Here is a 15,742-nt window from a genome sequence, read left to right as displayed (position 1 = left end):
TCATATTAGATTTTTTGAAATAATATTTTTCCTGTAAACAAGGTTACAAGTCAGCATGGTTCTTGCTTTTGGATATTTCAACTTGTTCTCTTTTCATTTAATCAATTCCCCACTGCAGGGTGCAGATAGATGGAAAGGATATATAAGAGTTTACCCTGGAATGATAAAGTTAGTAATTGTAATTATGATCATTATTAAATTTTAATTGGCTGGTACAATGTTTATTTCATTAAAAGGATCAATTTGAATCAGGCCATACTCTTAACCCTTTTATACCCTGACATCAGTAATTACATACTCTCCATACTGTTTTGTACAACTTTCCCATGGTGCTGACAAAGAGAATTTGTTTAACAATCAATAGCTTCTTTAGTTGGTGATTATTGTCTATATTCTCGTGACCTTAAGGCGTGACTCAGGGGGTACTGTGAGGAGGAAGTAGGTGCTTGTCACTCTTTGGGGTCTAAGGGCCAAGCCCATGTCTCTGAGAGTTATGTCTTATTGGGAGATTGGTGTGATTTTGCAGGAATCTGGCAGAAATATTCAAAGTACTCTCCGGGTTATGAAGTCTTCAATTTTGTAGGAAAGTGATCCTCGTAGTAATAAACCCTACTTATAGAGTTGTGGAAATAAGTCCTGAAAAAAATTCTGGCCCATATGGGATTTGAAACCATGACCCTTGTGATACCTGTGCAGGGCTCTAGTTCATGAAAATTGATCAGTCCCGTCTACATAAGTTGTTGATTCTTAAACATTTCTTTGGTAAGTTGAGAGATATCCCCCTCTTAGAATGTTGAAAATCTCTGTGTACTCATTGCCTTTTTTTTCTCAACTTTTTAACCACCTGCATGCTTCATGTAAGGACAAAACTGCATTTTTTCCTCGGCTGTGGGTGTTTAAATAATAGTGAACTAATTGTTTTGTAACATACCCAATGTAGTGTGGCAGGAACATTCAAGACAATCCCAGTGACTGCACAGACAACTGTTTCAGATGTGATAAGTGCTGCTTTAGAAAAATTTGAATTGAAGGTTTGTCTCAAGGTTCAGTGCGTTATGTCATCAATTGTTAGGGTGCTCTCCTCCCTCCCTTTCTTCTTTGCTTTCTCCCTCCCCCCCCCCCTCACACCCCTTCATCTTTCTCTTGATTGTTTCTCATTTCCTCCCTCCTTTCTTTCACTGCTTACTCTCTGTCCCTTGCTTGCTTCCTCTCTCCCTTCCATGCTTCCTTTTCCTTCCCTCTCTTTTCTCACTCTCAACCTTTCTTTCTCTCAGTTCACTTCCATCACTCTTCTCCTCATTATGTAGTCCAATCTTTTGGAACATTTTCAATCTTTCTTTTTTTTTCACAGGACTGATTTTTAATGCAACTTAAAATAAATTAAATACTAATTGAGTGGAGTTTGAATGGAATTCCTCTGGTTTTTTTGTTACCTATGAGATTAATTCTTATGCACAGGGTACCAATGAAAATGACTTTTCCCTGACTGAAGTGCACCTAACTCAAGGAGGTAACATATCCCATTTTATGTAGATTTTTCTAAACTCATTTTCATAACTGAGGTCGTAATGGGATAAAGGACATTAAATTTTGCTTTAGTTATTAACTCAATACTGCACACAATACCGACTGAAAGAATAGCAGCATTACATGTGCGTATTATGCTTGTAAATCCGCCATATTGCACGCAATTTACACGGAAATTACGCGCGAGTAAAAGAAATACACGAAAGCGTGTGTAGAAAATTACTCGCAAATTCTTCATAGAACTCCATGCAGTGCATTCAATTTTAAATTTAGCACTTTTGATAATTAACTTGCCAGCTCACACCACTTTTATTCTTATTGAATTATCAGTCCATGAACGAAGAATGGAACACAATGACTGTCCATGGAAATCCTTGATGGATAATAGAAAAGTAAGATTTTGTTATTAATCAGTAGGACTTTGGAATGCATGTAATGTTCAGCTTTTGTTTCAAATTAATAATAAGCCCTTGAACTTTGTAAAGGCTATCAATTGGGAGGACTTTGATACTTTTTCTTCTAAGTTCTCAATGTAAATGACATTTTCCTCACGGACTCTAATAAATTTATTACCTTTATATTTCCTCAACTGAGTGAACGTTCTTCAGGAAATCGCCTTCCCCTCCTCACTCACGAAAATTGACCCCTTTCTTTGTTTTGGACTCTCCCAAAATTCTCCTATCTTTTTGTTCGTTTGTTTGTTTGTTTTAATTATCTGAGTGAGGCACTTCTCTCTCTTTTCACCTTCCAATTGACCTCCTCTAAAGTTACAATCATGGTGGCTTTCTCAAATTTATGGCCATCTGGACTTTGATTTTTACCAGATTGAATTCTTTTTAGAATGTATAGAACCAGGAAAGTTCTGCCGGATTACATAGCCATAATTTTGCTCTTTATATAATTTCGTGCTTCCAGCTATTCTGTCTTTAATTGTAACTTTCTTTGATAAGTGCAAAGTGATTTCTAATGATATATATTAACAAATATTGCTTTTATCTGAAGATCATAGGTTCTCTATAAAATTGACTTAACGTCTTTTCTTTGCAGAAGTTTGTAAGGAAAATGAAACTCACACGATTCTACTTGAGGCAAAACTTAGAACCCTTGGGAAGTGTATGCATTTCTGTTGGCAGTCTCCCCGTAAGCCTGGAACCAAGTAAATGCAAAACCTTGAAAGTGAGTTCTGTTTTGTTTGTTTGTGAAATGACTTGCGCATTGGAATCTTCTGAGGACGGTTTCTGGTTTTGGTTGTTCTCGTCCTCTTTCTTCCTTTCAATTAAGAGTTTGTATGTAATTGTTTTGCAGCTATGGAATATTGTGAGATGAAAAGTGTGTTTCCAAGTTATGGTGAGCTACTAGATTCTAAAGTTCAGTGCATGAATCTATTTACACAAGACTTAGTATTATTACAGTTTATAACCCCCTCCATTAATTCTGGCGTGATTTTATTGGTTACTATACGTCACGTGGTGCAAAATCACAGGACAGTTATCACGCAATAACCCCCGTCCGCCTCGATATTTGTCCTCCTATTTTTTCCGTGCAAAAAAAAAAAAAACGTAGTCAACACAAGATTTTCAACTTTTCCGTTCTCCTATTTACATGGAAGGAAACCAAACTGTTTTTTTTTTTGCTTGCTCGCGTCAATCACGCGCATTCGCCATCAGATCACCACTGGCTTTTTTTGTTTGTTTACGCGCAGTTTAATTGCGATGTGGAAATTAATGGGAGGGTTATAAAATAAATAAACCCTGTTCTGGCTTGCTGGTATGTCGACTGATAATGTCCTTGGTGAGAGATTGTCCTCAAAATTTCATATTTGCCCTCACGGCTTCGCTTCTCGGCCAAATACTCATTTTTCGGACAATGTCTCAGCCGCGGACATTATCAGCCGACATACCAGCCGCCCGAAGGGGTTTATTTACTAAATATCGCTGGCAGTGCCGGTGGGCAAGATAAGGCGAATTCCTTTGTTCTGATTAGCTTTGATCTCGTTTAAGGTTTTGTCCCATTGTTAATTTATAAGAAAGCGGGGTTAGCTCTGTTTGATGAAGCATTTGGACCGAGTGCTATGTCCTTTTTCTTTTTGCACATTTAATACCTTACGTGCTTTTCTTCGTTTTGACAGACTGCAATGCTTACTTTGAAATTCCATTACTGCTCCCTGGTGACATACGAGACTGCCTAAGAATTACGTGGCATGTAAACCGGCTGCATTTAATTATACAATGACATTTCTCCACCCGGGCTGCAGGAGTGTTATTTATATAGATGTTAACTTTGGAGAGATCAATCTGTTTACGGCATGGAAGATAATGCATTTTATAGATATCAATGACTTATCTTTGATAACTCAAAGATAAGTCATTGAGTTTTACTTTGTGGAATTCGAAAGACAATCCTGCGAGAGTAGAACCGCCGCTTATGTCAATCAGAAATCAGGAATGGCATAAAAACACTCGCTCGCGAAGCTGGTCATATGACAATAACGACTGAAGAGGTTTATTTTTTTCTTTTGTTTTTGTAGTTTTTTACAGTTAATTACGTCACCCAATGTTGACATTGTAACTCTTTCCAGGTATGGTGTTTGTGTTATTTCCTGCCGCTGACACAGCAGCCGATGCTGTAAATAAATTCAAAAATTCCACTATGGACAACAAAGAGCTGTTTGTGAGAGTCCTACCCACTATTCATGTAAGTAGCTGCAAATTCAAGAGCAAAGGTTTTTCTCTAGAGTATTTCTGGAAGTACTTAAAAAAAAAAAGCTAAAAAAAAAAGGATTGACCTGAATCAAAAAAGGAGTTATGCTTATCCTGTCGTTTTTGTTTCTTCCTTCTTGTAGCCTGGGCTGTTTCCCCCTGGAAGCCAACCCCTTCTAGTACTTGTTAACTCCAGAAGTGGAGGTGGTCAGGGGGCTGACATGTCAGCAGCTTTCCAGAGACTGCTCAACCCTCATCAAGTGTACAGCCTCACAGAAGGAGGCCCATTATTAGGGTATGTTAAAATCCTGCCCTTCGAATCTAAAAAACTGATTTTTGCAATTGAAGTTGAAGTTTATTCATTACTAAGTACGTAGCAGTTCGAAAACTGATTTGTGTATTTACATAACAAAAATTAAGTCACTGTGATACAAATCTAATTTTGTCGTTTAAGTTGCGTCTTGATCAGTTAGAGCTATTTTATACCCAATGCTACGAGCCTTGTTTTCTTCTCTCATCTTTGTTCCGTGGTCTAGAATTGATTATTGTGTTTGTTTTAGATTTTACGCTTTCAGCTCTATTCCTGATTTTCGTGTCTTGATCTGTGGTGGCGATGGGACAGTTGGCTGGGTGTTGTCGTGTTTGGATGATGTTGTTCAAGAGTTGAAGTGTAAGTTACCTGCATCAGCAGTACTTCCTCTTGGCACTGGTAAGTGGATTGTTACAAGTGACTCCTGTAAACTGCGAGTTAGAGAAAATTTCTTTCCAGAGTCGAAAATAAAGCCTTGTATAGGTTTTGTTGTACTGGGCTGTGTGATCGATCTCAAGACTCTTGCGACAAACTTGGTCAATCGGATGGAAATCTAAAACTAACCTCGACTTTGCCTCACGTGCTTCTAAGTGATGGACACTCAAAAAGTCGTGCAAACTTTCCAATTTAATTTTTTAGGCCTCAACAGCCCTTGTATTTAAAGAAGATTAACGAACGATCATCGATTATTATTCGAAGCTTAATGCTTCATGTGACAATTAAATGAGCGTTTCCAGCACGTGGTTGACAACTAGAGTTTTACAGTGATAGACAAACCGCTATGACGCATTTGAAAACCTGTCGTTTCAATCGTTAGCCCTTCCTCGGAGCATAGTAGATGGAGAATAGGTTGGAAATTGCCTGAGACTCTTGACTTCGGGACAAGCCATTACTCATCGCCCATAAGGGATTTTAATATTCTTAAGATTCCTCAGTCAATTTCTAATGTCCCCCCTTTATACTCTGTTGGGAAGGACTGACGCCCACTCCCCTCTCGTGATTGATAATTTCTTTGTGGGGATTTCGTTAGTGGATACAGATTGAGATGGAAGTTGGATGAGATTCTCAGCTTGCATGTACTGATCTCTCTAGTGTTCTTCTTAGTGGATAGATAATGTTTGGGAAACTAAATTAGATTGTAAACGTACAGGTAATGATCTCTCTCGTATCCTCCATAGGGGAAGTGGTTACTCTGGCGGCGAGAGTCCTGTATCGCTACTCATGGCCATTGACCAGGCTCACAAAGTGTTTCTTGATAGATGGTGTGTCATGTTTGACTCCGTGGACACTAACGTTCCTGACATACTGTCAAACGACAGCGCACTTGGTTCGATGGGAGGAAGAGAGGACGATCCTAGTATTTTTACGATGAATAACTACTTTGGCATCGGAATTGGAGCTGAGCTTTGTTTAGATTTTCATCTTCAGAGAGAGGAAGCACCTGATAAATTCCATAGCAGGTAAGGATGCAAAAAAAGTAAATCTACTTGTTACAGTAGTTTTACATCCGCTCGATTTAAGGAACAGTGTTGATTGCTAAGGCTATTGGATGGCACTTGCAATTGATAACAAATGTTTCATAGTCTTCTGAGTTGTTCTCTTTGTCGTCTGTATTTCGAATTCGTCTGTGGGAATGTGCGTGCCCGACTCTATTTATCACTTTAGATGTCTTACAGACTACCTCCCCCTTCCCACCCTCCAAAGGTTATTAACGGATACGGAGTAGTCAAACGTCCAATAGATTTTAACTTCCTTCGTAAGCGCTTTTGAAAGTGGATAGGTTAGAAAACTTCGACCTTGCGTTTTATGATTTATTGTAAGTAAGAGGTCGTCGATTCTGTGATTTTTCTTTTTTCAGGCTTCATAACAAAGGAGTTTACTTTAGAGCAGGGATAAAGAAAATGGTCAAAGGCTACTCGCGGACATTTACTCACGAAGTCGAAATAGAGGTGATTAATCTGTAGAACGAAGATATTGGAACAGCTTACATGGTTGCCTTCATGGGATGAATTATCTATTCTTAGAAAGCGTCTCTTTACCCACAGCGAACGGCCGAATAAACCCGACAAAATCCCGCGAAAGGGGAAGGGGGAGGATGTTAATCTACGATGAATTAGCATCACAATCAGGTGGAATAGCAATAGTTACAGTAGCCTCACTTTGCGGAAGCGTTAAAAGCTCCTACACTGGGAAGGTGTTTGTCTTGTTTACAAACTTAACTCATTTAATATTGAGTGTTGTCCTGAAATCATCATCGTTTGTCAGTTGTATTCAACACTGAGTGATTGAACGCCAAGTAGTTGAGGGCGTTTGTCTTAAAAATTTAACGCCCGAATGAGATGGTTTTTGGAGTATCCCTTGGTACTTTTTTGCCTGTTGTACTCCTTACGGTTCCAGTGATCTATCTTTCTCTCGTTTCTCAGCATTTTCATTTGTAATTTTCTGTTTCGCTACAGATTGATGGCAAAAAAATTGACTTACCAACACTAGAAGGAATTGTTATTCTTAACATAGGCAGGTTAGTGAAAGCTGGAAGTTGAAGTCAGTCAAAAGGATTCGAATCAGTGTTGCAGTGGTGAAATTTCCAATTGAGTGGATTGAGAAAACAGATTAAAATCGGTTTCAAAGCGTAATTTTAAGATGCTCAGTTTTTTATCTGGCTGGAAGGCATGGGTTCGAATCTAGTTAAAGTTGAACTTTAAAGTTTTCTCTTCTGATTTTTCATTGGTAGCAGTTCAGGTGCGAGCATCGCTTCTATACACGTGATGGATTTTGTTTTCATTTGTATTTAGTTTTCCCTTTAATTATTTATAATTTGTTTTGTCCGAGTAGTTGGGGAGCAGGTACGGATGCATGGGGACCAGACAAAGAAGATGTATGTAATACGACTTGAATTTAGCATTGATCTCTGTCCTTTTTGTCCCAGGCAAGTGAGGTCTTTAAAAACACGCAGTCGAGTCAATCGCTATATCGGCCGACATGCATCTCGGCCGATATATCAATCGAGTCTCGACCGAGTCTCGACCGAGTCTCAAATGAGTATCAGTCGAGTATCGACCAACTTTCGCCCGATATACCGACCGATATATCGTTTAAGAACACCTACACAGAAGTAATCACAAGGGCCAACCAGAAAAGACAAAATTGCAAGTATCTGTAGCCAACGAGAACGCCATCATTTGTGAGTACGGATGTTGAAAATAACCAAAACACGGTGGTTTTGGTTTTGTTCCTGATTAGTTCAGATGGCGACTTGAGATAGCTGGACCAATCACAAAGCAAAGTTAATCAAAACAGATGCGATCCCGGATTCCTCTTCGACTCTTAATTGAGAATTGCTGACTCTGTTTGCAGGGTTATGCCTCAGCTTGTCACTGTGACGGTCTTGTAGAGGTAGTTGGACTTCAGGGAGTCATGCACATGGTAAGTCAGAATCACTACCGGCTTTGCCTTTTATGCCCTAACATCAGCAGGTGGATTCTCTCCAATCTGCACCAGGTGATGTTTCACTACTAACTGCCTTATTTTTTGTACCCAGCCTTGTCATTTCTCACGTATATGGATCGGAAACGTTTTCATTTAGCAGTGAATATGAAGATGAGTGTTTTTTTTTTTCTTTTTTACTTATAGGGTCAAATTCAAAGTGGAATCAGGACTGGTATCCGACTGGCACAGGGAGCCCAGGTAAAGATTTCTCGTTGTAATCCAGTAAACTAATGCAGCCATAAGTCAGTTATTCTCTCTTATTTTTATCTTGTCATTCTTGTTTGTCACATTACCATGTTGGCGAAGAATGATTTCCACCCTTCCCCAAGCCCACGTGTAACCGTACCCTCCCTTTTGTTTCTCCACGGGGCGGGAAGAGTACGGCTACGGCTACACGTGGGCTATTCTTTTTCGTTCCCCCCTGAAAAGAAAGAGCGCAAACTCTGGTTTTCGAACATCGGCTAGGGAAAAATAGGGTATTTTGCCCAAGTAACCAATAAGTATAGGCAATGACACGATTTCTCGTGCAGTTTGGTGTTAATGAGCCTGAATAAATTTCTCAAAGACAGCAAAATTGCCCCAATAGCGTAGTTCCATTTATCTTTATAGAAAATACACAACTCACAAGTCCAACATTCGCGCTAACGAGGGACTAACGCTCGAGACGTCAGCTTCAAACGCCCTCCATGGTGGTCAATTTATAATCTCAACTCAGCTGATAAAACCAAATTATGTTGTAATATCTCCACCGACGCAGCAGCACAGTTTCTTTAGAAACTGACCCTCTTTATTCACGCACTTCGATATTTTTTTTATCCATTATTATGATTTTTATTACAGATAAATATCAAATTAAAATCAGAGATGCCTGTACAAATAGATGGTGAACCTTGGATGCAGCCTCCGGGTAATGTGATCGTGCGGCCCATACTAACACAGGTATTGTACAGAAAACCGTGTAATAACCTTGTTAAAGACTACTGGCCGGAGAAAATAAAAGGCTCGGATCTCAGTGATAAAGTTGCACGTGGGACATCCCGGAAACCAATTTAATCTTATCTTTTTTTAGCTAAGAAGCATATGTTTTTTTTTTTAACATTGACATCCAAGAATTCAGTTAAAGTTTATAACCGGACTACTTTAGTCGGAGTTCTTACTAACAGATTTAAATATATATATATATATATATATATATATATATATATATATATATATATATATTGGTAGAGCAAAAACGGCTAACGAACACTTCTGGAAATTTCCTCTCTAGTTCATTTTACTTCTTGTTTTCTTTAGGCACTGATGCTTTCAAAGAGGAAAGTTAAAGTGAAAAACCTAAGAAGACCTTCAAGCTCGTCTCGTCGTCCTTCAAGTCCCAGCGCAACGAGAACTATTTTTTATGACGATTAAACAGAGTTTTCCCGGGCCTTTTCTCACGGAAGAAAATAATCTTAAATATAAAAGTGACTCACAATTATAGCCGCTTCATTAGAAACTATACTGAACATTTGTACCAGCTCTGATTTATATTTAACTTGTTTATCCTGCAAAGTTCATCTAGTAAGGTATTGTTTCAGCCGAGAAAATGTAATTTTAAATTTTGAAGAAAACTATTGTCATTTGTATAGCTCTGGGTGTACGCTGTCTTGCTGACGTCTGTAAATATAAATAGTTCGGACTAAAATACGTCTTCATCAGGCGTCACCACTCGAACCTCTTCGGTGTAACTTACCTTTCATGACAGAGCTTAAAAACGAAATGTTACGTCAAAGGTACGCGGTCAACAACGCGGGCTCAAGCATACGTGGTTTAAAATTTAGCGAAATTTTCGGAAAGAAAAAGGAGCTAACATTTCAAACCAAGGCATTTTGTTGTCGTCGAAGACATTTTCCTATTTCCAAAGTTTTAAACGAGAAAATTTATTTTGGAAAATATTTAAGGGGTGTACAAAGTTTTTGAAGTTTTCTGTAAAACAAAAGCGGCAAGGAAAACGACGCCTAGAAGCAACAGAATTGAAAATCAACAAGGCAAACGACTCAAAATCAGTTTTCCTGCGGAAAAGTCTGGCGCGTGCGCATACGTTCTTCAGCTCTGTTACCATTTCTGCTGTTGGACTCCATTTCTAGCAACGGCCACAATACCTTCATTGAAGTGGTATAAAGTAATTCAGAAACTGCGTCTCAGCCACACTCGGTCTTTCTCTACTCGCTAGTAAAAGCGGATAGCCGTCGTAGTCGACAATACGCGCTAAAGAACCAAACTCATACCATGCTATTATACAGTCATGTCAAAAGCACAAATTAAAGTGATAAAACCTCTGTCTTGAGGTGGAGTTCAAAGCTTAGCTTGCCCCACCAATTTATACGGAAAAGAACTGAAAATTTGAAGAGAATTTATGTTCGAATATGTTTTTAAATGAATGTTGTACTTGTAATTATTTGTACAAAAACAGGTTAGCCGTTGAAGTATCCATTTTCAAACAAATAAACATTTGTGCCTTTAAATCTATTGGAATGTGTCATTAAAAAAAAAAGTAGATTGATGTAGTTGTGTTCCGAAGGAATTAAATTTGTGAAGTAACCTTTTCATGGCATTTTTTTTTTTTGTTCTCTTTAGAGGCAAAGCGGTTGTTGGGCTCGGAGAAGAGAGGTAACGCCTTTCTTCGAATTAAGAAACATTCAAACTGAATAATTTATTAAAACGAATGTTCGATATTATGAGTAATTCAAGGCCATTTACTTACCCCCTCACCCAGTGCAATCAAGGTTCGCTTAGGACAAGAGATACAGAAATCATTTTTGTATCAGTTCACTTTAAGACAGGCCATTGTTACTCATAATCCATACTGTGAATGAAATTGAAGCGAGACCTCGAAACTTCCGAAAGGGTAAACCATGAACGGGCTCATGTGTAAGGTCTTTCAGATGTTTTATTGAAGGCTTCGTTTTACAATAAATCTTAACTTGGTGTCATTTTCCTCTAAATGCCACTTTTGCTTCAAAGATATTCTTACAGTAAACTAGTCGTGTTTGACGAACACGTTTGAACAAAGCTTTCAAACAGTTTGAATACCACATAATACAATGAACTAGAATTCTCGATATGAGTTAAATAAATTTTAAAAATGACCTACAAAATTAGACTTCAAAACGCTACCAAATACCTATTTTTGTGGTATCCAAAGACCTTCTTTCTTTCTTTTTTTTTTGTGTTATGGTTAAAATCAATAATAATGACGAATAATGTTATAAAAGTGACAGACGTCACTGCAACTCCCAATGATTATAATGTTCGTAAACGAGTTATAAAATTATAAAAATGAGCTATTTAGATCATTTGTATCCTATAAAAAAAACTGTAACAACCGACGTCTTACCCGTTATATTTTCCTGTTTTTCTCTTCCTTTTTTGTCTACTTTCATCGAAAGTTATTCATTTAGTTTAATTTAATTTAAATTGCGTAAAACTCACTCATGCCAGTTGTGGGAATGAACTATTCAAATTGTTGTTGTTACGCGTTACCCAAAAATCTTTCTAATTTTTTTTTTTTTTTTTTTTTTTTTTATAATCTGCGCTAATGACAAACGTCGAAACATTGCAGAAATGACGCCACTCTACCTTTAACTACCATAATGTTCTCATGAGAGTTACAAAAATTCAAAAAATTAGCTACTTAGATCATTTTATATCTACCAAATCTTTCATAAGTAACGTCTTTACCAGTAAGTTTTTCGATTTTTCTGCATTTTTACCTTAGTTTGTAATTTTTAACTAAAGATACTTGTGAAATGAAACAATTTGATTCGTAATCTGTAAGTAATGAACTATTTATATTAGCAGCTTGCTACCAAATATGTTGTGAATGATGTTTTGACCGGTACACTCGTCTAAGTCTTTCTTGTCAAATGTTAGATGCTTCATCGTTCTCAACGATTAAAACGCAATCTGAGAGCGAATTACTCTTAAACGAGTTAAACAAAATTCTAGATATGAGCTATCTAAGTCTTTGTTTTACTGATAGATCTCTGATAATTCTTATAAAGCGCGTTGATGTTTTACTATTGTGATCGCATCATCAGCCTATTTGTATTCTTTCAATATTAGATGTACTGATCTGAATTTGGTATCAAGCAGAAAAATTTAGAAAAACTTCTGATAATTCTTATTAAAGCGCGTTGATGTTCTATTATTGTGATCGCATTACTGAACCCTTTTTGTTCTTTTCAATATTACATGTATTGATCTAAATTTGGTATCAAGCAGAAAAATTCGGAAAAGAGAGAAGTAAAATTCTGAGATAGTCTTGACGCGTACATGTGTCTGAGTTGTTCTTGTCATAGATGCTTTTTCCTTTTCCTTTCCAATGAAAAGCAATTATACGGCCAGTGATTCTCTCAAACGAGTAAAAAAACATTCTTAATATGAGCTTTTAGATCATTGTTATACTGCCGCTAAAATTTCTGATAATTGATTTAACGGATCTCCCCCAATTAAATTCTAGGTGTTTGTTCAATATTTGCTTGCCTGTTTTCTAAATTAGAGACACCATTGAAACTGAACTTTCGAAAGTTAATTTAAGCGTTAATTAAACACTTGCATCGGTCAGCTATCATGATTCATGTCCTATTATGAAATCGCAGTTTTGGGAAAAACTGAGATAGAAGTGTGGAAGGAAAGTAATCAGGTCATCGAGTCCCTTTTAAACTGAGAACAAGCTCTGAACAAGCTAAAAAATTACCATGGTAATGAGCCAAACATTAGGTCTAAAACCGGTGGAGCATTTCTAACCAATATATTTACTCAGCTATATTATTACTGATAATAGGGAATAACTTCAATGGATAGATCAGCATGCAGACTGAAATGTCTTATTATACTGGGAGCGTAGCCACCTTTTCGACTTGTTGCAGGCCTGTACCATGAGAAATTTCAAATTTTGTTTCAAAATTTACAAGAGTTATGTTTTAAGAGTCAAAGAGGCGAAAGACAAATTGTATAACCAGCTGTACAGGATTTCAGGCTGGCTTCACCGGTGATATCGTTGTGTTTCCCTTTATCCATTAGGTTTGAATGTGGTCTAAGAACTATGGTCTATAGAAACATGCGAAGAGTAATAGACTTGAATATTAGGTGGACATACATGTTACAAGTGACAAAAAACGTAACAAAAAATCAAACAAAAAATATACATAACAAAATGTTACAATTGAAAAAAACAAACAAACACAAAATACAAACAAACAAAAAACAAACACAACAATAGGAAACGAAGATAGACTGCCACTATACGTCTACTTAGATATCCTACCTATGTAACCATATAAGGAAGATATCAGACAACAAGCTTACTAGTTAACTAATGTAAACATTAAACTGATCAAAGAAAAAGAAATTAAAAACAGATTTTCTGACTGAGATATTGCCACAGACAGTACATATAGATTCCTACTCAAGAACTATTTTTCCTTTTCCTTGAATCTTTTAATTATTCTGTAGCCCTCGAGGTGTCCATACTAATGGTAATGCTTTTGGCTCTTGTTAAATGTCTGAGACAAAGGGAAAAAGCACATTAATTATTGAAAACAAAACCAGTTGGTTGCTTAATCTACCGAGCCGGCAGTCCGTTAATCGGTATAATGAAGCACCTTGTCCAGGAAGCCATAATATAAATCAGTTAGTCTATAACCATGCCCACTGGTCAGGCGGACAATCTGCCAGATAGTCAGCCTTTGTCACTCAGCTACAGCTCAGCTAGTTAATTTAATCTCACAGCTTATTGGTCAGCTAGCCAGTTAGTCAGTTGACCAGATTGTCAATCAGTAAGCTGGTTAGTAAATGAAGGACCACACGCAAGTATGAACTTATAACCATATGGAACGAGAGAACTCCTCAGTGCAGCCCAATAGCCACCTAGCAGTCTTTTTTTTATTGTACGTCACCTTATGAAGCATTGTGTAGACCACAATTAGTACATGGCGGTTAACTTATAAGGAGAGTTACCTTTCTCTGCGAAGTCCATGTTAGGCTCAGGTGCATTCTCTTCTTCTTCATCTTCAGAAATGATGTAATAGAAAAAAGTTACTTTAGGACTCAATCGTTCAATATTGTCTCTATTTAAGTTTCTTAAATAATTATTAGACCTTTGACCAATTTTTCCACCAGAATTTACCCGGTGATTATCAAGTCAAAAAAGATGCTTCAAGAACTCACAAAATGTTTTAATATCTTAAATACCTAATCAAAACCGCAATCACTTTTACCTTTGTCACTAGGCACTGGGATCTCTTCTCTTGTTACTTGCTCCTCAGACTCACCAGCTGTGTGAAAGGAAAGTTTACAATTACAATTTTGCATAATTACAGTCACGGTTTTTCTGTGCGCTGGCAAATGAATGTGAATAAGTGGTCTGCAGAACAAACCCGGCCCATGGCCTGCTATTAAGCCAGCAAATTGACCCAATTACTTGTGAAGCTCATAACACATGTTATACAGCGTATTAAAATGTGTTTCTAAAACTCGCAAATCATTGTCTTTACCTTCTTCAGTTGGTCTTTTGTGTTCAGGTTTACTTTCACCTTCTTGACCTGCATGAGTACGATTGAAAATGAAATTGAACTTATTGAATTATGTTCATTTGAATACTTGTAATATTGCAAAGTGAGCGAGAATTGTGGGTGGATCACAAGGGACAGCACATAACCTGAATATTCGATAATATTAAGATAGCGCCTTAACCTCCTAAGGACTAATCAATAACCACTCTCTCTGTCTCCTTTACCTTGGTCACTAGACACTGGAATCTCTTCACTCTCCATCTGCTCCTCAGGTTCACCAGCTGCGTGAAAGCAAAGTTGTTCATTAGAATGAATTATAAGTTCCTTTAAGGATTTCATCGAGAATTACAGTCATTTTCACTGCGTTGTCTAACACAAATGCCTTCATATAGATACGGGAGCCTTGATATACATCTGACTCACTGCCCGCTATCAAGCCAGAAAATTGGCTCAGCTGGATGTTAAGTTACGAAAAAGCTTGTCCTGTAGGCGGGAATAAATGCAAGATATGTTGGACAGTCTCAAGTTCCTGAAAAGCGATTAATTTTTTTTACCTTTTCCAGTTGGCTCTTTAGGCTCAGGCTTACTTTCTTCATCACCTGCGCAAATAGATTTAGAATAGATTGTGTTAATTCAATTATATAGATTTGATTAGAACCTTCGAAACTTTTACATAAGGGGTCAACTATTACCTACTTTTCTTCTTAAACTTCTTTCAAAAAAAATTCTTTATTTGATGAAAAGGACACGAGCCCTCAGTCGTTCAGTCTTGTGTTACCCAATCTTCAACAAATTCTTTTGTTTTACGAATGTGTTTGGAAAATTCTCCACTATAGCTTTTCCTGTGACTTATAAGATAAAAGAGATTCTTCAATAACAGGGTGCCTTGGCATCTCGAGTAACTTATCAAAACTATTCTCTCCTTTACCTTTGTCGCTAGGCCCTGGAATCTCTTCTTTCTCCACCTGCTCCTCAGATTCACTAGCTGTGTGAAAGTAAAGTTGTTATAAAGTTGCATAGGATTTCATCGAGAACTGCAGTCACTGTCACTGCATAGGCTAACACGTCGTCAACTAGTTACTAGGGTGTTTATAGATGACCCGGCCAACTGCCCGCTATCAAATTAAAAACTAACAAACTGGTTTATGCAGTGATGACTCTGATTT

At 37.4% G+C, this 15,742-nt stretch overlaps 1 protein-coding gene and 1 long non-coding RNA gene across 2 annotated transcripts in view; one reads left to right on the top strand and one right to left on the bottom strand.

Moving 5' to 3' along the window:
• The window catches only part of LOC111346426 (diacylglycerol kinase theta), a 12,992-nt gene extending 2,253 nt beyond the window's left edge, over positions 1-10,739 (top strand). Inside the window, exons 5-21 of the mRNA XM_088749534.1 lie at positions 119-168; positions 941-1,031; positions 1,459-1,510; positions 1,780-1,919; positions 2,575-2,725; positions 2,833-2,874; positions 4,106-4,221; positions 4,370-4,521; positions 4,787-4,935; positions 5,687-5,996; positions 6,395-6,485; positions 6,993-7,054; positions 7,369-7,411; positions 7,891-7,959; positions 8,167-8,220; positions 8,863-8,961; positions 9,319-10,739. Of these exons, the coding sequence (XP_088605660.1) occupies positions 119-168; positions 941-1,031; positions 1,459-1,510; positions 1,780-1,919; positions 2,575-2,725; positions 2,833-2,874; positions 4,106-4,221; positions 4,370-4,521; positions 4,787-4,935; positions 5,687-5,996; positions 6,395-6,485; positions 6,993-7,054; positions 7,369-7,411; positions 7,891-7,959; positions 8,167-8,220; positions 8,863-8,961; positions 9,319-9,432 (1,785 nt within the window). The 3' untranslated portion in view covers positions 9,433-10,739. The remainder of the gene's footprint in view (positions 1-118; positions 169-940; positions 1,032-1,458; positions 1,511-1,779; positions 1,920-2,574; positions 2,726-2,832; positions 2,875-4,105; positions 4,222-4,369; positions 4,522-4,786; positions 4,936-5,686; positions 5,997-6,394; positions 6,486-6,992; positions 7,055-7,368; positions 7,412-7,890; positions 7,960-8,166; positions 8,221-8,862; positions 8,962-9,318) is intronic.
• Positions 10,740-10,933: 194 nt separating this feature from the next.
• LOC111344861 (uncharacterized) lies at positions 10,934-14,537 on the bottom strand. Its single transcript, XR_002696204.2, has 3 exons — positions 14,283-14,537; positions 14,023-14,073; positions 10,934-13,568 (listed from the first exon to the last, which is right to left on the bottom strand). It is a non-coding gene; the product is annotated as an uncharacterized LOC111344861 (long non-coding RNA).
• Positions 14,538-15,742: the final 1,205 nt, after the last annotated feature.

The sequence above is a fragment of the Stylophora pistillata genome, chromosome 2 (genome assembly GCF_964205215.1).
Source record: "Stylophora pistillata chromosome 2, jaStyPist1.2, whole genome shotgun sequence".
Taxonomy (NCBI): Eukaryota; Metazoa; Cnidaria; class Anthozoa; order Scleractinia; family Pocilloporidae; genus Stylophora; species Stylophora pistillata.
This window is presented reverse-complemented; position numbering and strand designations above follow the sequence as displayed.